The sequence below is a fragment of the Enoplosus armatus genome, chromosome 22 (assembly GCF_043641665.1).
Source record: "Enoplosus armatus isolate fEnoArm2 chromosome 22, fEnoArm2.hap1, whole genome shotgun sequence".
Taxonomy (NCBI): Eukaryota; Metazoa; Chordata; class Actinopteri; order Centrarchiformes; family Enoplosidae; genus Enoplosus; species Enoplosus armatus.
Window position 1 is genome coordinate 17,692,369 of NC_092201.1, and position 26,353 is coordinate 17,718,721.

Here is a 26,353-nt window from a genome sequence, read left to right on the forward strand (position 1 = left end):
GAACACCATTTAAGATTTCTGCAATACATTAGGAAGGAACATTTCGGTTTGTATATAGCTCAATTCAAAGGTCACTCACTGGCTTTTTGTTAAAAACCGCATCTTGTAGTCGTCATTAGTGAATAGAGTTGGGCTCAGGTGTCATCACATGACCGATAGCAAGTTTATTACAGCTGAGCTAAGAAGTTAATTCTCGACACAGCAGTTGACAAAACAAACTCACTCCAAGGTCCATTTAGTTCTGGAGCTTTTGATCATATGCCTGATCTCCATCCACAGAATTACAGGAATTGTTTTTTTTTCTGTTGAAATTGTTTCTGTTGGTGTTTTCAATGTCAAGAACGAACAGTGAACCTCAACTTTTAAGCCAACATGGACAAGAGGTTAGTAAAAATGTGAACATCTACAATTCCATCACGATTGCCCAAACCCCATCTACATCATATGAAGATCTTGTGATGTGATCCGAAGTGCCACAACAGCTACTAAATGGACCTTATTACCTTTATAATGGCCCTCATTCCAACTGGTGTAACTAATATCAATCATCATCATCATAAATAAGTTCTGCATTGCAATCAATGCGTTGCAATAATTGCTAAAGTTATGTTAATGTCATTCGTTCCTGCCACGACAAGTTAAAATGTTTGCTGTGAAGAAAGCCTATGAATATGATTCATTTGGGAACAATAAACAGTAAATGGACTTACTGTATAGCGCTTCTCAACCTTAACGGTTCCCAAAGCGCTTTACAGCTTGGTCTCATTCACCCATTCACACACACTGCCATGCAAGGCCATGCCATGCTGATCTACATCGGGAGCAAGTTAAGGGTTCAGTGCCCAAGGACACTTGGGCAAGACATGTGGACAGGGTGGGAGCTGGGGGGGGCGGGGGGGTGATTGAAGTCTCCAACTCAGAGGACAACTGTACCTCCTGACCTCGGCATCACCATGCAGCCCCATAAAGAACCAAGAAGGTGCTAGAAAGGATATAAACATTAAATTATTCAGAAAGCAAAAAAGTACAGGATGGACAGAGTTTTGATCATGTTCTTGATCATGTTCTTTCAATACATTTCAGCTTGGATCCTTTTGTTTCTACTGTAGTTCCCCCCACATTGTTACCTGTTGATAAAAATACAATACATTTCAGGTAAAACTGAAAGTAAGAGGACCCTTAATGTTGGTAATGATCGTTCAGTGTACATGGAAAGTGTGTGCAACTATGGTATGTACAGTAGATCCCAGTGGAAGCAGGAAGTGGGTTTTTAAACTGGGATAGATGTTTACTACAGTCACTTCAGGTCAGAATTTGAACCATCACCTTCCTGTTCTCTAACCTGCAGGTTTGTATCTCATGGTCTCACTGCTTGTGTTTCTTGAATCTATTTTTAGAGATGACTCAGTAATTAACTTGGTAAGTGCAATCTTATTATGACCAATAGGAATGATGATGCCAAAGTTGTGAACTAGATTTGAATTGAATTCAGTTTGACCGACTCCCAAACTTCCCAAGAGCCCCTGAATGCACTGACAACAGTAAGAGTGGAGAATGGAGAGTAAGCAGAGAGCAGGTTGTGTTGGATCCGAGGTGCACTGCTCCTTTAATCTGCCCTTCCTGTGGCCTTGGTTCCACCTGTGTGGCAGCGACTGTGTCTTCACCCCCACACCTCTCGACAGAGAGGCAGATTGGAGACATGTTGGCCCTCAGCATGACTTATGTAACTCACAGCAGGTCCCTGGACACACGCACCCTATCATACACATATGGACACACACATACAAACGCACACACACAGTCATTTCTAGTTGCTGTGCGTGTGTGTGAGAGAGAGAGCGAGAGAGTGACAGAGAGAGAGAGAGAGTGAGAGAGACCTGTAATGGTGTAATTGCAGGTAAGCAGAAAGTAGTGGAAGGATTAAAAGATTGCCAGAGCTCTGATCTGCACAGTGTTATACTAGATACAGTCTTCTCTCCGATAATACACTGGCAACAGGCACACACACACACACACACACACACACACACACACACACACACACACACACACACACAGTAGAGGGCCCAGTTGGGTTTAGTTTGCTTGTGTGTGTCCAAGCATCCTGTGAATCCTGGACAAGGACACTGTGGCATCACAGAGCCCATCTGTGGGACACAGAGTGGGGACATCTGTCCATTTGACACACAGACACACACACACACAGACACACACACACAAAGTGAGCGGACTTCATCAAGGTAACAGGGAGGGGACACAGAGAAACGCTACACAGGAGTGTGAGGTTGTGTGTGAGGCCTGGAGTGTATGCTCTGCACTAGCCTGTCTGCTCACAGCTGTGCTCATTCACAGCCTTCACACTCATCAGCACCATTACACACGCACACACGCGCACACACACATATACACACACACACTATGGGGGGTGGAAAGGGTCACGGAGGACAAGACGAACGTAGATATGTTTGTGTGATTATCCACTAAAAGTCCCATGTGTGTATGTATGTCTATGTGTGTGTGTGTCTTTTTGAGGTATAGTATTAGCATTTTCTTTTGAAAAATAATATTTTATTTATTATATATGGGCAAGATCCGTGACCTCCCCAGATTGGGACCAACACCAGGGCCCGTGCTTAATGTGTAAACCAGGAGGTCCAGGATCACAGAGAGGGGGCTGGTCCGGCAGGTCAGGGGTAGACAATAGGTCACGGAGCGCATCCACAGAGCCTGGAGTACACTGGACAACGCCTCTAAACCAAACTGTCATCACAGTTGGGTCAGGCTAGATTAGCAGCAGCAGCAGCACCTGAACTCCATGCAGGTGAGAGCTGCTGGCAGGATTTTGAGGTGTCTCGTTAATTGGGAAAAACAGAGCAGTGAATGGGTTAAAAAAAAGATTCAAAAAGAGAAAATAAAACAACATGAATGACAATACAGCTAAGACAAAAAAAAAGGTTCATAATAGATTAATATTATTAGCCTATAATTATTAGTAGGCCTGTTATTATTATCTCAGTTTGATTGATTGATTATCTGGAAAAATGACTAAAAACAAATGTTATATCCTGTTGTGAGTTATATCCTGTTGTTTGGTGCATCAAGCCCATAGTTCGTAATGTCATAGATCATAGAACTGCTTTATGATTTATAGTTAGTTAATAGATACATTAATTGAATTGAATAAACAGCTGGTGTCTGCTGTCTCGCTGTGATAACAGTGTTCACCTGCTGCTGCAGCTGAAGCCAAAAAACTCACATAGTTTTGAGGACCGGCAGTTCAAAACTGTAACAAATAATTATATTCATTATCAATTTATCTATTGATTATTTTCATGATACATTGATTCATTTTAGAGTATAAACGATATAATAAATTGGTTAGTGATTTCAGACACGGCTATAGTTTGTTGTTTGAACATTTCTGTTTGTGTGCTAATTAAACAAACCAGATACAATGAGAACAATTACAGTGTACTCACTAATCAACTTGGTGAGCACAATGTCATAGTAACCAATAGAAATTATAGCCAAAACTATGAAAATAAGACTTGCTTTGTATGAAGCCGGAATTATCCTTTAACCCTTTTTGGAGGAACTTCCAACAAATAAATGATTTAATATTCTGTCGGCATAAAAAGTAGTTTGGGACTACAAAAACTGAAAACAGTTTGTGAATAATCTGCTTTCCTCTTCTCAAACAACACAGGAACCATTCCCCAAGTGATAGCTGTCACTGGTAGCTGCCTCCCTCCAAAAACTGCACCGCCATCACACCAACTTTCTCTCATTTACCCAGTCTGTCCATCCATCTATAGTGTGCATCTATCCATCCATCCCCAAGGCTGTAAAATCTGCTTGTTTGCTGAAAGGCTGAAATATCACACCTCAAGGCCTGCATCATTTACACACTCACAACCACACATACACACACAAACACACCTGGCAAGTCTCAGTCTGCTTGATGTTTCCTGCTTTTTAATAAGAAAAAGTCTGCCATCGTAGAGGGATGGAAGGGGGGGGGGCTTTAGGGATGAGGAACGCTGGATAGGCAGACAAAGAGAAAGACGCAGAGCAAGCAGTGAAGGAAAAGGAAGAGGGGGGAAGAGCTGAAATGAAAGGAGATACAACGCTGCCAAACAAAGACACGAGGAATGACAGCAAAGACCGACACAGAGAGGGGAAAGTGGGATATTGCAGGACAAGCAGAGGCAAGGAATCATACACAGGATTAGTGACAGATGAATAGTTGAGTCCCCTGTTCCTGCTCTCCTCTGCTTTTCTGACACTCACTCCCTGCTCCTCTTCACTTTTCTCTCTCACCAGCCGTTTTTGCTCTCCAATCCAGTCTGATGTCAGGAGAGCCAGAGCTGATTCCAGCCCTCCAGGAAAGACGGTTTCATGTCATACACCCTCAGTTAAGATGATTTGGTCCTACGATGCGAAATCAACAAATGGATCACGCTCCCCGAACTGTAGACAGTGACAGAGCCATCCGTCAGTGAAGGCACATCACACGTACAAAAACAATACTGTAGTTTTTATGACTGCAGCAACACATCAGACAGGAGGTTCTGGGTGTTTCATGCGTCATTTTAAACACATTTCTCCACATTTAATTCAGCCTAGTGTATTTCTTTTTGTACTCTTTGGAAATTTTGTATTCTTGACCAGAATACAAAATGAACTTCTGTGGGTTTGAACAAAGCTTGACTGCACAGTGCTCAATTTGCAATGATGGCCCTGTCAAAAGCTCTGTAGGGTTTAAAAGAGTAAAAAAAGGGCATAAATTAATTCTCAAAATAGAGCTGACTTCTGTTCATACTGATGTTTTTAGTACCTCAAATTCTAATAGGGGACTATTATGGGACACTATTCACTAGTGTTCCCACCATGGCCGGTTTACCCTCGGGCAAATATGAGCTGATGGGCCCCTGTGTACAGCTGCACAGCTATTCTATGTTAGAATACAATGTAGTGCTCTTGAACACTACCTGACTTGTCAACTATGGTGGTGCAGTAGTTAGGATTGTTGCACGGGAAGTAGAGAAGGGTGTGTGTGTGTGTTCCATGTGTGTGTGAATGGGTGTATGAGACCTAAATTGTAAAGTGCTTTGGGAACCGTTATGGTTGAAGCTATATAAGTGAAGACCATTTACCCTTTAACTACTAAACCCACTAGTTGGTGCTTTTTATTTGATTTTAGCCAAAATCACCAAAATCACTTTAGATTTACAGTATTTCATGTATAAAACACCAATATGACTTGGTCCCTAAACCATTACACACACTATAATTCCACCCTCGCCTGCCCCTTCCTCCAAATTTGGACTGTTCAATGTGAGATCGCTGTCAAACAAATATTTTGTCCATCAAGATTTGCTGTAATTCACAAAAAGTTCCCTCAAGTACTCCATTATTTCTACAGAATGTTTGGCTTTTGTTGTAGATGGCACCCCGCCGGTCCTCTGCCTATTTGTTTACAGAACCCCCAAGGACAATAATGATTTTGTCGGTGAATTCTCTGATCTCCTCTCCCACATTGCTCCAAAATACGATAATATTCTCATTTTATGAGATTTCAACTTCCACATTTGCTGTCCCTCCGAAGTCATGACCCCATGATTTTATAAATTTACTTTGGTCTCTAACAATCTGTGAACGGCCAAACCCATGTTTGTTTACCCTAGATTTAGTTCTCTCCTCAGGTCTCTTTATCTCTAAATGTGAGGAGTTCCAAAACACACAAAGTTTTTGACATCAGAGCGAGTATTATTCCATCTGGATATAGTCTATCCATCTCTGAGAACACTGCAGTTCTAAATTTCCCTTAACTCCATCACTTTACTAGAACTTCATCATATATCTCTTGTATGAAGACCTCCACCTAAATAAACCCTTCAAAGAAGTTATTGGCAGCATTCTTTCAATTATCAATAGCTCCCTGGAAATCAGCCATGTTCCCCAATCTTTCCAACATGCAGTTGTCCAGTTACTTTTTAAAAAAATCAGTCCTTCAATAATTCAATAATTACAGACCAATCTCCAAACTCCCCTTCCTTTCTAAAACCCTTGAAAGAGTAGTTCAACCAACTTAACTCAAAACTGCATTTTTGAAAAATGCTCTTCACAGTACTGAATCTGCATTACTGAGAATAACTAAAGACCTCCTGCTAGCTGCTGACTCAGGTAACTGCTCCGTCCTCTTGCTCCTAGATCTAACTTCAGCCTTTGACATAGATCATTCTACTCTCATTCACAGATTAAACCAATGGTTGGGGGTCTCTGGTTCTGCCTGAAACTGTTTTTCTTCATATATATTCAACAGATCTTCCAGTGGCTCCATTACCAACTCTTTTTCTTTCTCAGCCCCCATCCCCTGTGGTGTCCCCCAAGGTTCCATACTTGGTCCAATCCTCTTCTCCATCTATTTGCTCCCGCTAGGCCACATTATTCAGAAACACGTTAAAACACATGTAAAAAATCTTGGAGTTATATTCGATTCAGGATTGAAGCTTTAAAAACAAATCATTCAGGTGGCTTGATACCCTCCTACCTCCATTATTGCAAATGGTTATATTTTGGTATCACTCAGTCTTGTTTATCTTGTCTCTAACTAGTTCACAATGCAGCAGCAAGAGTTTTAACAAGGTCAAAGAGAGGGAGCGCATTACTCCCATTGTGGCCTCCCTCACAGTGGGCTGCCTGTTAGCCATGGGATTGATTTTAATGATGTTTGTCTACAAAGTGTTGAATGGTCTCGCCCCCTCTTACATCAGAGAACTCCTATCCCCATATCGCACTGCGAGAGAACTGAGATCGTCTGACCAAAGACTGTCTGTCCCGAGATCAAGGACTAAGTGTTTTGGGGACAGGTCCTTCTCTATCGCTGCCCCAAAACTATGGAATTCTCCTCCTCCCACCATCTGATTCTCCCCCACTATTGAGATCTTCAAGAGTTGTCTTGAAACACTCTTTTACTCAGTAGCCTTTGACTGTGCTCAGGTGTTTCCCCTGAGGTCTCTGTGGGCCTGTGTTGTCAATATGAGCTCTGAGTGACCATGTGCTTTTATTATTAATATTATTATTTTTCTTCTCTTATGTTTGTTTCCTTCTTTTTTTTTTTTTTTCTGTGAAGCTTTTTGGTTTGGCTGTGTGTAAAGTGCTGTACAAATGAAGTTGAGTTGAGTTAATCCAGCTGTGACCCAACGTTTTATTTATCACCACAGTATATCTATCGCTTACTGTACGCCGATTTATATTCCACCAGTCAGCAAAAGGAGTAGCAGATAAATTTGTAATTATAACAGTGATTATCATAATCCTCTAATTGGGATCAACTGGTCATTTAAATAAAAGTTAAATTAATTTAGCCCTTATTTGAGGACCACTAATATTTGATTAGGTCCAACCACGCCTTGTCGTTCTACAATTTCAGGGTTCCCATGCTCAGAATTGTCAATGTTTAGGACTCAAATTTGCCTGTTGTGGCTGAGATAAGACATCAGTCAAAGTCAGACAGCTGTATGAAAGCAAACCTCCACCCTAAGGTGTAGGAGAAGTGAGGCCTTGATGTTTGGATTCAGAGAGGTGAGGCGCAATGATGAAGTGCCACTGAATGCCTTTTAAACAAGCACTTTGAAGGCTCTCCTTTCATTCATCCATTCATTACCTTTACGACTTCATTTAATTAGTCAATTCCAGCAACTTTCAAGGCCTGCGGGAGCCGTACAATACAAAACTAATCCCAGAGCCTTAATATGTGGCAAGATCTCCAGCCCATCTCATGCATATTGTAAAGGAATGAAGCTCTGCCAGGGCGCCATTGCATTTTATAGAACAATACAAAACTCATCCAAGAGCCATAATATGTTGCTAGATTAAGTGCAATGCTAAACTGTCCTATCCTAAGGAAAAATAATCCTTATTTCAATGTACAACACAGAGAAAGCAGAAATTCCAGCAATGCTTACAATGCAAACACAGAATACTTCAGTAAAACCCTTGTCAGGCTTCTGGATGAATTGATCAACACACTCTGATGAGGCCGACGCGCTAAAAAATGTGTGCTTGAGTCATAAATCTTTGCCTTCATAGCTGATTTCCTCCTTCCACAGTCTTCAGCCCATCTCATGCATCTTGTAAGCGAATGAAGCTCTGTCAGGGCCCCATTTTATAGTACAATACAAAGCCATGAACAAAACTGAATCACTGTAAACAATAACAGCGACATGACAAACGCCACATGGAAACACTCTCAGCACGTGTCACGTGACTCGCCGCCGTCCATCTCTGCCGACAAGAGTTACTGTCAGGAAACAAGAAAGTAACAAGCACAGGCTGTAAAAAAAATGCTTTGTGATGCTCCCCAGAGCAGGCAGCTCCAGACTATCCGCTCAACCCACCCCCCCACACACACACAAGCACATACACCACTCAACAACACCCCCAATCTGGGCTGGGTGGCGAGAGGGAACTGGGATGTGACAAATCAGCCGGGACCCTGGCAGTCAACTTCATGCCCGGCGATAATGAGCTCCCGCCGGAGACGACTCTCACAAGGAGGGAACAGCGACGTGGAAAAACGTTAATGACGCGCTAATCGGCCAAAATGGAGTGTGTAAAGAATTTTTAAAAGAAAAAAAAAAAGTAAGTTATCTTCTCAAGGAGGTGTGAATGTGAGAATGGAAGGAGGGGGAGAGAGTGGTCTGAAGACAGGCAGATGGGAGGACAAACATAACCAGGAGGAGGGGATGAGCGCGAAGTCTCCGAGGAGGCTCGGAGTGTGTGCTGGATGTGCAGGGGATGAGGATGGGCTGCATCAGAGCACATGGTTTCAGGCTGCGTAAGCCTCCCTCGGAACGGCAGGTGGAGGCTGCAGTGTGTGTGTGTGTACGAGAGTGTGTGTGATTACAGAGCAGGTGGGTGAATTGGTGTGTCATTTGGAGATGCTTGGAGCCTTACAGGTGATAAAGGAGGCCTAATTTAAGCCTGTGTGTGGGGACTGGAGGTGGAAGAAAAAGGTGTGTGGAACAAACTTCAAAATGCGTTGTTTGCGCATGCCCTCTACAACGACACAGAGAAGCATTTTCTCATCTGATGTCCTATCAGCAGGACCACATCATTTGCCTGGGTTGTCTTGTCATAAAACTGTCAGAAATCACATTTGAAAAAAACTATCAGTGTTATGATGTGACTATGCTATGCTTAAGGTTTGATTAGCTTTAGGCTAACTTAACCCCAGGATGAACATCATTTTGTTGCCCTCTCTGGTTGAAAGCTTCAAGGCCGTTTCGCCCCCCCACACCTCACCACTTATTACCATGTGTGTTTTTATTTTCCACCATCGGCTCAGGTTAATGTGACTTTGTGTTTTCACACCTGTAGTTTGGTTCATATGCTCAAACAAAGCAAGAGCTGTAAGCCTAAAATCACACTCACAAAGTCACAAAGAGCTCACCAAGGTACAACAACAAGGCATTTTGTTGTATTGTAATAAAATGATTGAACATTACAATGTGTAGTAAGGGTTGAAGTCGATCAGTCTATAGCTCCAAAGTGATTTACAGGTGGATGACGGCTGTCTGAGGTGCTGATCCTGAGACCTGCTGGGATGCAGGAGATGTAATCTTTACAGCATTATCAAGCTTCATTATAAATTGCTCAGGTGCTGTTTTGAGGCACCACTCTGGCCTTTTCGTTTTAGTCAGTTGCCAACATTCGAGTTTGCGCCTGGATGTCAATCGACTAAGAGTCACTGACAAATAGTGTGTATTCTAACAAAGTGAAAAAAAATGCCTTGAAACTATATTTTTCACATTAATATTGCTTGAGCATGATTTGTGCTGCAGGTGCTGTTATGCAGGCTGCTTGTTTTGAGTACTGCCACCGTCTTCATTCCAATCAGGCACTGGTTTGGGGTTTGTGTGGGATCAGAGAAAGGAGCTCAATTTCACTGCAAAAGCCTGTCAGAGAGCGTTTCTGCGATGCACGGCGACCAGTGGATTGTTATCCTGAGCACCGCTGCAGCAACAATAATTTTTTAGCAATATCGACAGTGATAAAGACAATTGGCTCCTCTACTGCTGTTAACAGAAAACAAGCCTTTTCTTCTCCTTTTTTCGGCAGGGTGGGGAAAGAAAAGGGTTGAGCCCAGGTTGGGCAACACGGCAGATTTGGACGTAGTACAAACACAACCAGTTCCGCCTTCAAACAAACCTCCATGAAATGTCACGGGGAGGAAAGTGAAGAAATCCTTGTCTTGTTGTGTCTGGACTGCAGCATGTGACATTTTACAGAACCGCCAAGACCCCCCCCCCAACTCCACTACCATGCCTTACTGTTAGCTCCAGCATAATGAAGGGCTGTTTAACTTGCATTTAGAAGCACTGGGGGAAGCACATTTGTCCTTTCCTGTTCTAAATAATGACCAATTACCAGGGAGTGTGAGGTGGGCTCAGCACCGTGGATGAGGCATTTCAGACAGCGGAAAAGCTGTCATGGGTGGGCGGCTGGGGGTTGGACAGTTGGGTTTAGGCCTCTAATTGGAGGCAGATTTCACACTGATATTTCTGATGATGCTGCAGCATGAGGGAAAGAGAAAGAGGGAAGGGGGGTTGGGTGGGGGGGGTATGAGGGCCTGAGCAAGAAAAGAGCCGATAAAGAGAGAGAGAGACAGAGAGACAGTGCAAGATGTGGAAAGTGGAATGAAGAGAGAAAAGAGAAGATAAAAACACTGAAAGAGGGATGATGACATGAAGAGGGATGAGAAGAGAGAAGAAAAAGAGAGAAAAAAAGGCCCCGCTGTTGTTTGTCTTGCAGGGATAATATTCCACCAAAGTCTAATACTGTCCATAAAAGCTGTTGGACTTTTTTTTCCCTCCCGCAACCCCCCCCCCCCCCCCCCATTCCTTTCAGAGTGATAGTTGCCTTGGCAACCGTGGCAAATCTTCCTTTTCTCAAACAGATGTCCCATTTAGTTGGAAATTAGAATGTGTAAAAAACCCACGAGACGCAAATTATTTCAAAGTTCTCCGGTGGAGAGAAGGAAACGAGGGGCGGGGGACAGGAGAAGAAAGACAGAAAGACAACAGAGAAAAGGGAGGGAGAGCCCCCCTCCTCTTGTCTTCTTTCCTTGCCTCCAGTCTTCTGCGCTTCAGCGTGCGAATTGTGGAGATTAGCCAGATCATCCAGAGCTGGTGGTTTGTTCGGGGGAAAGGGGAAGAGGTGCTGCGGCTGGTTGGGTGGGCAGCAGGGTGGAAGGAGGGGTGGCATGGTGGCCCCTACTCCTGCATCCGGACATGGGGTGGGAGCAAGTGGCAAGAACTGTAAGCCCGGTGCCAGCATGGCAGAAGGGACACACTTCGGTGGGGAGCACCGAGCTGGCCCCCAGGGAAGGAGAAAGCCTGCCCTGTGGTCTCTGCACACTGCAAAAAATATCCTGACTTCTAAATCTTTACAACTTGTATTCCTTATTTTCAATGCAAATAACCTTGTGTAAGAAAATATGCACCTTAACAAATTATTTATTGTTGTATTAAGTCAGAATTAAAGAGTCAATAATAATTTTTGTAAAACAACTTAAATTCTTGCTATTTCAAGGAGTGAATTGCTCAATACACAGAATGCACACAGAGAGACCAATCACACCACAGACAGTAGTCTCCATAGACCAAAATATGCAATGCAGCCTCAAGAAATGTTTGATCTATCTCAAGGCCAAGGAAGCTTCCTGTTTAGGTAGCATCATCGAAGGATACCAAATCTTTAGGAACCTAATGCTGCTGTTAAAGCAATTTACAAAGTGACCAAACAGCCTTACTTCTATCCATGATGTTTCCATCTACCGTGTTGAATCCAAAATGCTTCCTCACATCACTTCTCAGATGGTTTGGTATCATGATTACTCATTTATCACAGCTGGCTAGTTTTCTCCATTTGCGTTGACAATGGAAACAGAAGCCTGGTTTACTCAGATGGACGATGCATTTTAGGGACACGTATTTCACATTTCGAATAAAAGGTGCCAGCCCTAGTAGAAAGAGACTGGTGAATCAGCACTGACGTCACCCAAAGGGGGCCAGCTCGTTGGGAGATTCCAGGAGAGATAGTGGAGATACTGAGTTTTGCTATGCCGAAAGAGTGGATTGCTTAATTTGGAAACGTTACCATCAACCATTTTACCCACAAAATAAAACCTGAACTGCCTACATCAAGAGAGGAGCAGGGTTGTCGAAGACAGAAAATTCCTACCTGCTGGAGCAGCTCCTGCCACCACCTGCCTTACAGGTGGATGTTGCTTCACATCTTAGACCGCTGATAACTTGATAACTCAAGAGACAAACACAAATTTGCACCATGCAGAGCACAGGCACTTGTGTGGAAGGCAGGCCTTCTTTCTAAATTTCCTGCAGTACCCTGCCGTTTCACCACAAGTAACACTGTCGCTACTGCAGCATAACTTGTGTAAGGTTTCATGGTCAGTAAAGTGCCACTGAACAATTTTACATATAAAAACATTATTTTACAGCCAACAGACAGAGCCGGATTAACCCAATAGGGGTTGTTTAACCAGCAAAGGAACCTGATTAGGATGGTTTAAGGATGTATGACGTGACCTGCTGAATGAGATTGAGACTAATGCTTTGTCATCTACATAGAAAACCAACAGCTGAATGCAATGAGTCTATAGGCCAATAGGCATTCCTGTAAATGTAGGACTGAAACCAACATTAATATAATAAGGTGGTTACATACTGTACAAAAGAGTAAATTACAACAAATAACACCTGCAGTTACAATTAAACCTTCGTAATATTGTCAGAATATGCTCAGGTGTGACTGACAGGATTCTCTGTAAAGAAAATCTGTGGTCCTTCATTTCAGTACATCAACATGCTTCTCTTGCTTGAAAGGGTAATTTTAATGGAATTGGATCCGTGGTTAATCTGCCTTCTTTCACAGTGAACACATTTGTTTGTGCAAAATGAAAACTGTATTTAGAGGAAGCAGAATCATCATATTTTCTGGTTTCAAGTGTGTGACTAGAAAGACAGAAACGGAGACGATGTGACTCCCCAGTGTGGACACTTTTTGCTGCGTCCCTGGCATCCTGACTCTCCCGACTCTGTGGTCAAACACCGAACATAACCGCTCGGTGATGAACTGGTGAGACGGAATGAAGAAGAGGTAGGGAGTGTGTGTGTGTGTGTGTGTGAGTGTGTAGAGGCAAGAAGAGAGAGACTGAGGCGAGGTGGAACATAAGGACAGAATCACTTTAATTCAGTTTTTTTTCCTTGACAATGCCTCATGCCTTGGGGAGGGAAGGCATGTGTGAAATGGAGGAAAAAGCCCCGTAACATACCATAACACACAAGCACACACAAGTGCTGACACCCACGCACCCACGCACATTGAAGTCCTGCCCCTGGAGGCCATTTAACAGGTAATTTAAAGACAAATCCCTCCAGGGAAACGACACAGTAAATGTCCTCTCGTCTGCTCTTCCTCCCTCCATAACTGTTTATTCAGCTACAGGGTTGTAGACTGGCAGTACTTACTGAAATTGGAGAGGAGTAGGAAGAAAAAAAAAAAAGGGAAGCGGGGGGGAAGAAAAGATGTGTGAGAGGGTGGGAAAGTGACAAGTGTTAAAGTAGGCCAATTTTTTTCTTTTTTTCCCTCTACCAACCCCCTTAAGTAGCCGTTTATTAATGTTCAGTGTTCATAGGCTACTTTATTTGGGTCCTGTGGGAATGTAAGGGCTACGGGGATGGAGGTGGGAGATGGAGGAATGAAGGGATAGAGGAGGGGAAGGGAGAGAGGAGAGGACAGGGCCCAGGGGGTTTGAGAGTCTCACAGTGAATCTAATGTTAATTTAGTGTGGGCTCTGGTGAGGAGGTCCAGAAAAGCATTGAACTCCCAACTGTACGTCTCTCTGTCTTCTTACATCTTTAAAGCAGCACACCGGTGGGGCTGCTTCTTCAGCAGATGGAGTTTGCCCAGTTGCCATGGAGAAAATTCAGTTGTCACTGTTAAGATTTCTTTGTAAAACTTCAGTCTACTTGGTTAAGGATATGCAAAGAGTATTGGTCTTAAAAGAAACCAACGTTGACTGAGGCATGATGCAGACCAAAGTCAGACACCTTATATGCCCAACTGTCCACCACAAGTTCCTCCCAAATCCCTCGACCATATTAAAGGACCCAAGACAAGATTCAAATACTGCATTCGAAAGGATGCCAGTCATTGCAGAAGTTGTGAAAGTTTCAACTCACACTTGTAGGGAAGGTGTGCTTCGACTGCTTAAGGCATCTTGATAAACTTTAGGTAGCAAGAAGGTAGGCTATAGGAACGTAGGGGAAACCTAGACTGATGGATAAGCAGCAGATACTTTATTCCATGAGCTGATGTTTCGGCGAAAGCGCAAGGTCTTCAGAGCTGTGTCGAAGGTGAACTGTCACAGCTCTGTCAAAGTCTATGCTGCATATCTGTCATTCCAAATCTGTGTTCTTCCGTTTCCCGTGGAAAATTAAGAATGAATTTCCCACGGGAAACAGAAGAACAGAGTCGTTTTCTACATGGCTACATAATGGAACGCAACTTCAAACTAAATGGAGTTGAAACTGTTAACAGCCTCCACAATATAAATTTAGTGAGGTACCATGACTTGAAAAAAAAAGAAAATGATATGTTGATCTAGAAATAAAACACTTTGACGTGTGCCAGTACAGTGAACCTGTCACGAAATGCTGCCCAATTAAAAATAAGTATGTAAATTATGCACTCAATACAAACATGGCCAAAAGCTACAGACTTAGACTCACGCAATTTACACCTTTGCCTCTGAGAGAGGACAACCACAAGTGGTCGCTTCTCAGGAAAATGTTTATTTTAAGAATTTGAACAAATGGCCAATGCTGCTGAGCATTTGAAGAAACTCCAACACCCAAGATTTGAGACTTGGCTGCAAAACTCCAACCTTGTCAATGCAAGAAATGGCCAGAATCACTTCATCCTTTTCACAGCATCTATATTTTGCTTATTGTGTGTTTTCTGGATTTGAGTTCCAGTTTTTCTAGCAGCCATTTTTCACACCTTGGAAGTCAGACTGTCCTTGAACATACCAACGGGGACTGTTCTTCAAAGTGGTCCCTTTTTGCAACCACATTACCACATGATGACAGTGCGTAACAAAGGTAACCAAATGTTCACTCCGCTATCTAAGTTTTTGCAAGTTGATTTTCATAGCATCCTGAAATGAAGTGAAACCAATGGCTGCCTAGAAGGAAGGAAATCAGTCTAAAAAATGGCTGGCAGTAATGTAAACTAAAGACAATTTGTAGTTAATGGACTAAAACATTCCTTTAAGAAGTTGGATTTGTCACTCATTCATTGTTTTTCTCCATCATTCAAACTTCTCTTTCTCTGAAGTGTTTCCTCATCAGAGGGAGAACAAAGCAAACTCCAACAGCTCAGAGAAGAGAAAGAAGGTCAAATTACCATGCCATCTCCACCATCATTAGACTCATTATCATTAAATGAAAAGCTTTGTGCGACACCGCTGCATTTTACCTCTCCTTTTCCTCCCCTCCACTCTCCCTCCTTTCTCCTAGACTTCCACTGGGGCCATGAAAAGATGCAAGTTAATTAAAGTCGCAGAGAGTCCCTTCCATTTCTCGCTCATCAGTGAGGACAAGCCATCAAACGGAACGCAGGTAGTCCATTTCCGTCAAATGAGAGAGTGGAGGAAGAGGAGATGGAGAAAGAGAGGGAGGAGGAAGACGAGACGGGGGGTGGGGGGGTGGGAGGGGGGTTCTCTTCATCTCTTTAGTTTTTGATGAGCTTTCTTAATTGGGCCACTATAACAGGAGAAGTGAATCCTCAATAATTAAAAAATCTAATTAAGGAGTCTTTTGCATCTCCGTCCTTAATTATTCCATGCGGAGCAGTGGGGAGCGATACATTTCTGCTGTTTTCATTTAAAGAAGAAAAAAGGGTCTCTCGCTTTCTCTCCCCCGTCGCTCCACGCTAATCCCCCATCAACAAACACACTACTTTGCGTTTGTGTGTGCGCCTGCCTGCCTGTCTCACATTAGTCAGAGACCATCATTATAAACATTTAAAGAGATTTAACCCATTAGCACCAACGTATATAGACACTTTTCCTCCACTCACCTCATCTGCACCCTGATTGTCCTCTCTGGCTGTTTCTATCTGTCTGTCTCTCAACCCATTGACTCAGCCATTCTGCCGAGTTCAACAGCCAAAAGTACTCACAGACAAGATGGTACTTGAAGCGAACAACTCTCAACTAATGTATAGTACAGTCCCCGAGTTAGGCTTATATCTTGACCTTACCAAACATCCCCATAGGATTTGGAATCAAGTCTCCAACCCTATTTGTTTCAAAGTTATTGGGGCTGCCCCCTCAATTTCAATTATTCGAAGCATCTGTCAGAGACCCTCGAGCCAAATAGTCTCTTGTGACGGTTTTATGTCTGCTGTTGCCTTGAAAATAGGCTACATTTTTAAAGGATGAGGACATGAAAAGACCAAATCAGTGAATGTATCTACTGACAAGTATTGTGTGTGTATAGCGGCCTCACATATCTTCTTCCCCTGTGCCATAAAAAAAAAAATCAAAAACACATCAGTGAGCTACACTGTTGCACTGGGTGACATTCCTTCATTACCATGAACACACTGTAGTTTGTCTCAATCCCGCATACACCGTCCTGCTGCCCCCCCAAAAAATAGAGCACAAATTGGTCCAGTAAAAACAAACAAGATGCTGCGGTGGCCACTGAAATGGTTTTGTAAAGAGAAACCTCTATGTCTACTCACTTTACTTTACCTCACGACTGTCAGGACGAAAAGATAGGATGTATCAGATAGGAGTTTGTTCTTAATTGGCGGCTGATGAAGAAATTGCACAGAGCGAGAAGCGCATACTCATGGCTGTGTTTGTGCTCATGGAGGAGCAGATCCATAAATGTGCAAAGCTGCGTGTCCTGGCCATGCAGCTCATTATTAATAATGACTCAGATATAATCTGCCGAGGTTGCCAGATTGGTTTTCGCTGCCGAGAATCTTAGTTGCTAAATTATGAGTAGAGAGTAGTTCTGAGATACCGAGCATCCAAGATCTGTGATACCAGCTGGTGAAACTATTATGTACTTTCTGTGTGAATATTTAATTTCAAAAGTTGATTTTTTTAAAAGCAATATTCAGTCCAGTAATAAAAAGATGGAGTTTGCATTTAATTAATAAATGAACGACATTAACCTTATAATTATATGCTCATGGAATGGAACATAAATGCCGGAGTGCTCTCATCAATATTGTATATTTGTGCAAAATAAATCTCCATCTGAACTTGTAATTTACAGTCAGACTGAGTCCCATGATGTTACAAGTGAACAAATGTGCAGCAGATGATGTTTTTGCACTTTACTTTCCAAAAATCAGTGAAACAAAGGGTAATACACTGGGAGCAACTGGGAGATCTGTCACCCCACTGGCATCACAATTTGTGCTTATTGTAAGGAAAGAAATGGCTCACTGAGAGAGTAAATGTAAGACATTTTCTTTGGAGGAAGTTGACATCCCATAAAAATGGTATGGTATCTTAAATATAGCCACAGAACATTTTTCATGCATTGCTTAGCTCCTGTTGTTTATTATTTCTGACTTGCCGGACTGAATTTGTCTGAGCAAATAAATCAAAGCTTCTGCACACTGATACACTTTTTTTCTAAATTAGGTGTATACAATGGGGACAATAGTAAGGCAGCTTTTATTTATTTTGCATCAAACTTGCAGGTGTGCCATAGTTGAAAAAAAAAAGAAGCATTTATAGGTTATCAAAGTCAGTGTTTTTGATGTACTTCATTGTGTCACTTTTCTGGTGTGAAGACCCAACATAATAGACCCTACAGGTCTTTGTAGAATTCAAGTAATATGTACTGTAGAATGGAATTAGGACCCAGCAAGTGATTCTTGCAGTGTGTTGGAACCCTGGTGTGTTTGTCTGCTTGGTGTGGCCCAAACAATTGGACCGGGACCGCTTGAAACTGGGTGCTTCCGAGCGGACTGTGGTGTGGTCTGAAATCAAATGGACAAACCATAGAACTTTGTGACGGTAGATTTGTGATTTGAAAACCTAAACTACTATCAAATCCATCTGCTGATTGCGAACTGGTCAGACAGCGATCTGTATAAGCAATATACAGTATATTCATGCAAATCATTTTATAACCATGGTAGCACAAATACATGTCAGTCAGCTTGTATCCTACTATGTCTACTTTGGCCACAAGTCCATTACAAAGTGTGTGACATGGTGATCTCACAGCTGGGATGCCACGGTGAGGAAAATGTTCCCATTGGTTAATAAACTTGCGACAACACCAATGTTACTGGATACGCTAGACGTGCCTTGGCCCTCAACATGCCGGACTGCCACTCACTCCCACGGGCACACCTGCACGTGACGGAGGAAGAGCGGCGAACGGATGCCTTTGCGGCGTAGGAAACCAGGCATCCTCACAGGCACTTTTGCTTTTCGCTCTGACACCAAACCCTCTGCCATCGTCTTGTCGGTCAACTCTCCTCCTCTGTCAAGTGATGAATGGAATCTGACTGCTGCTACTCTGTGCTGCGACTCTCCTGCTGCTGTATGGAGCAGACACTTTCGGTTCATAATTGTAGCGTCTGTCATCGACTAAGTGTTGACAACACACTTAGTATTTAACAAATGACAGTATTTTTATTTGATGAACGTGGGCGGTGGGCAAGTAATGTAATCTGTGTGTAATCTGTGTATGTCCGAACACTGTGAAACACTGTGAAACACCATTAACACAGGAAGCCTATCTCACAGTAATACCCCCTTATAATTTTGCTGTCAAGATGGTTCTTTTTTCTCCTGTCTCAAGCCGTTTGTTATTATTCATAACATACGGTCGCAGTCTAATAATGCTCAGAATCAGTTATTTCTTTGTGACACCATGTAACATAAATTTACATGTTTTGAGAGCAGGTCATGCAGCACTTCAATGCTTCAGTCACCAGTACTGGATTTCCCCAAGCACAGATCAAAGCTCGTCGAAACTGTCCAATCAACTGTCGGTCTGTATAACTTCATGTTGAATTCTCTTGGTTGGTTTGTAAAAAGCCAGTCTGAACAGGAACCGGACCAGAACTAACAGTGCATTTTCTTTTTCCTTGGTCCGGACCACATGAACCGAACTATAGGCAAACAAACAGTTCAGCCAAGCACGTCATGTGCTGCCTCACCCAGTCAGAGACTGAGGAAGAAGAGCAGCCTGGCTGGATTGCTCTTCATCGTCAGATGTAAAGGAACAAGTCAGAGTGAATGGTCTCCCACTGTAACCACATTTTCTCTGACTGCAGCCACATGCACACACATTAAGCCACTCTCCACTCCTCATAATTCTGTTTCCGTTTCCTTTTTTTTTGCTTTCCAGCATTCAGCAGTTCCCTCTGCAGTGTCACAGACTACCTCTGTAGAGGAGAGAGAGGGAGAGAGAAAAGGAGAGGATGAAGTAGGAGTGAGGGATGGCAGAAGGAACGAGTAAATGGCCCGTGAAGCCAGATGGATAGAGGGATGGAGGAGGAAGAAGAGATGGGAAGTGGTGAAGACAATGGCAGACAACGGGATGGAGAATGAGAGGAGGTGACAGACAGAAATGAAGAAACAGAGAGCCAATCAGAACACAGGAAATGGGAGGAGAGGATAGTTAGGGCAGTCGGGCAGTATTATATGTTATGTTGGATCCGGTGTCAGGTCTGCAGAATACCCAGATTCACTAACCTCCAGCATTAACAAATCTCTTGTTGAAACTTTTGTCTCTCCTCCCTCTTTTTCATTAGCAAAGAGCAATGTACAGGGATGCACTGCAGGGATTGTGGCGATATGATAACCTTAATTTACTTATATGACGATATGTAAAGCTTGGGACAGTTAATAAGCCAGATATGGTTGAGTTGTTTTGATTTAGCGAACGCTCGCCATCACAATTTGGATGTAACGTTAGGTGTTAACGTCATTTCCATGGAGTCTAGTGTTAGCTAGCGTACATGTTATTCCATATTCCACTTGTACAACGTTACTGACGTTCGGGCTCTGGGACTACTCGTTTAACGTTACCATTTGACATTTGGATTCATTTTGGAACATGAGACTAATTTAGACATTTAGCTGAAAATCAGTTCAGTCCTATCTCATCTGTTCAGTCGAGACAGAAGACGGCAGTAGAGATGTTTGGATGAACAGATGCGAAGTTTCGGGGGGGGGGGACCACAGGCTTTGCCAAAACATCCAGTCTGCAGGAACCACAGACAAGGCCCAGCGGCAGAGGAATCTTCATCAAGAGGAAAGAAGGCGCCTTGAGTACGGCTGCCATTGTTCAGCCAATGCTCAGGAGAGCAAGAGGGCTACAGCCAAGGAGGAAGAAAGGGCCAGGTACAAGCATGTTGCAAAATATAACATAACCTGTGTTTTCCATTTGATTTGTCAGTTGTTGTGCATATTGAATTTTTGTTAGCTTTATGCACTCTAAACTCCCTTGACTGTTTTTTATTAAGTACCCTGAACTGATGTCTCCCTTACATTACTTTTGTAGCAATAAGATTACATTAATTCTTGGGTGAGTTTGTCTCTACGTCCTCATGCTTCCTTTTTTAAAGCTGATATTTAAAAAAAAAAATCTTCCCAGGGGGGCATGCCCCCAGGCTACCCTCGTGGGTTTGCATATTTGTCACCTTTTCCTTGATGAGTTTGCATCCCTGAATGTAGAAAAAACACAGGTTATGTTAGCAGGATTCTCACTTTTAGCCAGTGTTAATGGTTGCTTTAGCCAGATGAAATATCAGGAGCAGATTAAAGCAGCTTTAGTTAATTAGTGTTAATTCCGTTCTCTGGTTAATGTGCGTTCTGCTAGCCAGTGTCACGCTCAACAACAATGTGTGTGGCCTACAGTACATTTTCTGTTAGATCAGATTCCAGACTCACAGATTGATAAGCATTCACATAATCAGGCAGTCAGATAGTCAGACAGTCGGGTAGCACCTCAGGGTGGTGGAGGTGGTGGTGGTAGTGGTTGTGGTGGTGGTTGGGGGCTGGTAATGGGCCATAAACTAATGCCTGGCATCGCCATAGCAACGGAGGGACGGGAACAGGCCCCGTCCCGCTACTCCTGCCACAGATGGGAGCATGTGGAAGAGGTGGCTGCTGTGTGTGTCATTCATTTACATGCAGAGTCCATCAAATGATTGAGGAGGTGTGGAGCTGGGGTGGAAAAGGGTGCACAAGGAAGCAGAGAAGGATAGATAGAGGAGGTAAAGGAGGAGGGAAGAGGGAAGCAGGCAGTGCAGAGGGGGGGACACACGGTGCCTCCAGCTGGAGCCCCTCTGTGCTGCAGGAACACACCCTGAGGCTCACACACACACACACACACACACTAGCATTCAGTCCAAGGCAAGTGAGAGCACACACGGGTGCACACACTCACAGACCCACAGCGGAGCGTACATTCACACATTCAGACGGAGATATTCTTACAAACGCACACACACACACACACACACACGTCACCTCATGTGCCCATTACACCAGCCAGGGCCAGCCGGTGCATCTGAATAAAATTATCTTTTCCTAAATCTCCATCCCTTCCTCCCTCTGCTTGTCCGTCTCTTTCTCTCCATCCATCACCAGCTCTTCCCTCTTTCCTATGTCTCTCCTTTGTGTCTTGCCCTCCATGGGTTCTCTCATTTTCCCCCTCAGGCAGCTCGCTGCAGTGGCCTGAGCAATAAACTCAGGGGACCCCGCTATCACAGCCAACCAATTATCCAGCATTGGGGGCACACACAAACACTCTCAAAGATTGCCCTTGGGAACCTGTCACTAAAATACACACACACACACACACACACACACACGCCAAGCTGATCATGGATCATCACCTAACCAATTACACACATACACACGTGTTCCCACACACGTTATGGTAGAAAAATAGAAAGCAATGCAAAGCTAAATAAAGAAGCAAATAAATGATTAATTTCAATTATTCAAATATGGACAGACAAAGGTGAAAAAAGAACAGTAGGAGAACATTGCCATGATACCAAACATTTGAACTTTGGCACCAAGTCATGGCCAGATTAACCTGCTTTGCAGCCCAGGGCAAAAGTGAGCTGCTGACCCCCCTCCATAATGAAGGTCTTGAAACTAGTTCCTGACAAAATGAAACCCTCTGCCACTGTCAAACCGTTTGCTTAACCCTAATATAATAACCTAATATCTGGACAGAATGGTATGGATGATGAATAGATGAACATGTGTTTAGATGATTACCTTTCATGTTTGATGCTAGCAAGCCAATAATGGATTATGATGTGAAGGTAGAATATGCACACTGACAATATTTGGCATCTAGACTCAAAGGAAGCACCAAGCACAGTACAGCAGGGAATGGTAATAACTTTCTTACCTAGGGGGGATGTAGACTCAGAGCCTACAGCTGGATGCTGGGGCTAACCCACCTCCATGATAAAAAGGGTGCACTGAATTTATTTTTCAGTGAAAAGAGTATGCCATATAAATGTAGCGGCGGACTCAAGTTGACTGCCTGAAATAGCTCACAATAACGGCCTGTCTGAATGTATACACCAAACTGCAACCTCGATGCATGAGATGACGCGTCAGGATACAAATGATACAGTTTCTACAAGACACAATCGGTATGTGATCGGTATATGTATTGTTTTTTTTGTTTTTTTTTCAGGAGTTGGTTGGGGTCACCTGTGGTTAAATGTTCTCGGAAAAAAACTTAAAAGCAAAATCACTTGCATCTAGACAGCAGCAAGCAAGCACTCCAGACATAGAAATTTGGAGTCACCAAAAAGTTTCATCGACCATCCCTCCCATACATGACAGATAGAAATTTAGCTCTGAGGATTTTATAATTTCAAGGTACTTCTGTAATGATGTTCTTCAAACTTTTACAAAAAACTGCTGCATTTGTGGACACCCAACCTTGAAGACCAAAATATTGTGTAGAATCAAATCACAAGACTGTGTTAATTTTACAGAAGACAGTTACAGTAGATGTCACATGAAAGTGAAACCTCAACCAAGTACTTCTTTTTAATACCTGCACTAGGTGTTCACTCTTGTGTGCAGTGCAGTAGTAGAGGTTACTCACCAGGGGGAGCCGTAGATCTTGAAGCCCCGCACTGTGACCTCAGAGTCCTGCAGGTAGATGCAGTTGGTGAGCAGCGACTGGACGTTCTCGTAATTCTCCGGCTTCAGCTTGGAGGCAGAGGGGAAGTAGTAGAAGTCCTGCTTGATCAGGTCAGCCATAAACTCCTGGTCAAAGGTCAACTCGTGGTTTCCGGCAATTACTATCTTGATGTCATAGGGCAGGGTACCTGTCGGGAGGAGAGGGGGAAGAAAAGAGTGGGAGAAAGAGGTAAGGAGAAGGCAGGAAAATTAAAGAAAAGGGAAGATGGGATTGGTTGCTGAGTGGCAAGGAGAAATGTAGAGAGGAGGCGAAGTTTGATGAAGAAGCGAGCAAATGGGGTTGTGTGAAGATAAATTATGAGAGGGGGATAGAGGGGGTAAAGAGGGAGAAGGGAGAAAGAGGAGATGTGTAAATGAGGAGAAAGGAGGTGGAAGTGGTAAAGGCAAGAAAGAGGAAATAGAAAATGGAAGGAGACATCAGGACATAGAATGGGAGGATGGAGAGACAGGAAATGTCTTGGGGTGGCAGACAGATTGGGGAGGGACAAGGAGGAGAGGGAAAATTGAGGACGACGTGAAACCCATCCCAGACGGCTTGGCATTCACATGCGACAAGGCTTTCTCATTGTCCCCCCCCCCCCATTTCTAGCAAATCTGTACATCTGTCTTAGCTTCCCTCCATCAGTCAAGGTCTCAACCCAGTGCACTGCTGTCTTCTGTTTATGGAAGCATAGCTGAACGCATCCATCAGGGAATCTTTATCTGGAGGAATGATGAGGAGGGAAATCAGAAAGAGTGCTCATTGTGAAGTTTACGATGCAGAATATTAAACATTTACAGACTATGGCAACCGCTGCTGCATCTTTCCCCCCTTTCTCTCTCATCATCTTCCTCCTGTTAAAAAAAACCCACTCCTTCACATCACTGCCCCCCCCCCCCCATTTTCTCCTCTGTCTCAATGGCTTTAATTGGCTATTCAGAGCCTGGCACAGCAGGGCCCGGGATCGATCTGCGCCCATCAAACCCAGCAGCAGCCGGCCCTTCACAAATCTACATGATGTTTTCAAAGCTCTGCTGACGAAACAGAGAGTCAACACTGACAAACATCTGGGGGTCTGCTTTGTCAGATAGAGCAGATGATGGAGAGTTCAATCACCATGTCTTTTTTTTTTTTTTCAGCACTGCCAGGACGGCACGGTGAGCAGCTGAGCACACCGGTTTGTGTGTCAGCATGTGTGTTTGTGTGTCACTTTCCCCTCGTGTGCGAGTTTGCATGCATCTGTGCATGAACGTGTCATGTTAGAGAAAAGGAGTAATTAAACTGAGCTTTAAAAGAGGCTGACAGCCCGGCGAAGGCTCTGTCATAACAGCCAATCACAGCCCGGTGACAAAAAGAGAGAAAGACTGAGGGCATAGAAGGAGGGAGAGGAAGAAGAGAGCGACAGAAATACTTTAGGAAGCCCAAAAATTCTTGAGTGTGAAGGAGGAATAATAACCAGATGAAAGCAGCTGTCAAAGAGTGCCCATCTCCGCATTTTGGGCCGGGGCCGCCCCCTCTCCCCAACACAGCTCCCATTTGTTTGGCAGAAGGGCTTGTGTTTAGTTGTCAAGAAGAAACCAGAAAAGCCCCGTAAATGAGGGGCTGCACCTCCACAAAGGCACACGAACACACACGCCACCGCACAATCAAACAATGTTTTAGATTCCTTTTCGTCAGACTTTGACATTCCAAGTAGCATTCACTCAGTTGTCCCTGGATAAACCAAGGTTGAAGGAATACTCCCAAATAAAAATTGTATCATTATTTCTATCTCAGGCAAAGTGTTGAAGGTAATGGAGCTGTCTTCTTATACTGTAGCTCCATAAAATCCCTACACATTTTCTGAATGTCTAATGCAGTATCGTCAATGTGTTTCACGTATGCACTGTGGGTCATGAAGTCCAATATTTACGTCTCTCTCACAAGTATTGAGAAATGTAATGGGTGAGGAAATACAGAAATATTCAGTTAAACATCACACTTTTGGTGTGCAATTTGATTGGCAGGAAAAACTTGGATTACACTGCATATACTTGGGAACTTTCTTTTACCAATGTCCAGCTTTTGTGGAACTCCGCAGTGCACTGGTATTTATCCATGCAACATGTTATGAGATAAGAAAAGGTTTTGAGATAACCACTGAGAAACTCTGACTGCCACTGCAACAATAAAATGACAACTGAACAAAACATGCACAAACGTAAATTTAGATAAACGTATAGTCAATGTCAAACTAGCATTCCAGGCTAACGCAAACAGCCCATTGTGCTTTGTATGTCAGATGCCTGAAGCTGCTCCACATTAAAAGCCTTCAAGCTGTCGGAAATCTGACAAAACCAAAGCAGGAACAGGCATCACTGAAAAGCTTTTACTGTGAAGCAGCTGCAGGTACGAGACTTCCCGAACTCATTGCTCATGAATGACTGTGAGTCTAATATTCGTTCTCCTTTTAGGTCTGGTTTGGCCTCCATCAACTCACCGCTTTGGATAAAAGCGCTGTTTAAATGTAGCCATTTAACTCCTGAGAAAGACATCTGGTTCTTTAGCAGCTGAAATGCTAAATTTGCGGGTCAAACGAAAAATTAAATTCACAACAGAAGTTATCTCAGGGCACAAAGAAGAAGACAATGAGCTGAAAGATGCTGACAAGCTCCCAACTGCAACGCTGGGTGATAATTCTCTGTGATCTTTTCACAATGAGCGAGCCTTTCCACATTACACTTTGTCATTTGATCCTTTGTTGATATAAAAATATTAATTTGTCAGCTTTAAGAATAAGCTGGAATTAACTTGCATTTATCACACAGCCGACTATGTTCATTTCTAAGGTCTTTGCTTAGAGTATGTAGAAATCTCGTTTTATCGCATCTCATACCGCCTCACAAAATGCTACAAATGTATCAAACAACACATGCAGCCTTAATGACGACTTAAACTCACCAGCAAAGGAGCCAAGTAGCTGCATGGGAGCGCAGCGTCTACCTGGAGACTTATTTTGCTTGTTGTTTCAGTCTTTGAAGACTCGAGCGGCCTGAGTGGGACGTGATAGA

At 43.3% G+C, this 26,353-nt stretch overlaps 1 protein-coding gene across 1 annotated transcript in view; it reads right to left on the reverse strand.

The window, feature by feature from the left end:
• Positions 1-26,353, reverse strand: part of mpped1 (metallophosphoesterase domain containing 1) — a 64,428-nt gene that overhangs the window by 17,937 nt on the left and 20,138 nt on the right. Inside the window, exon 3 of the mRNA XM_070929163.1 lies at positions 23,226-23,451. Coding sequence (XP_070785264.1) covers positions 23,226-23,451 — 226 coding nt within the window. The remainder of the gene's footprint in view (positions 1-23,225; positions 23,452-26,353) is intronic.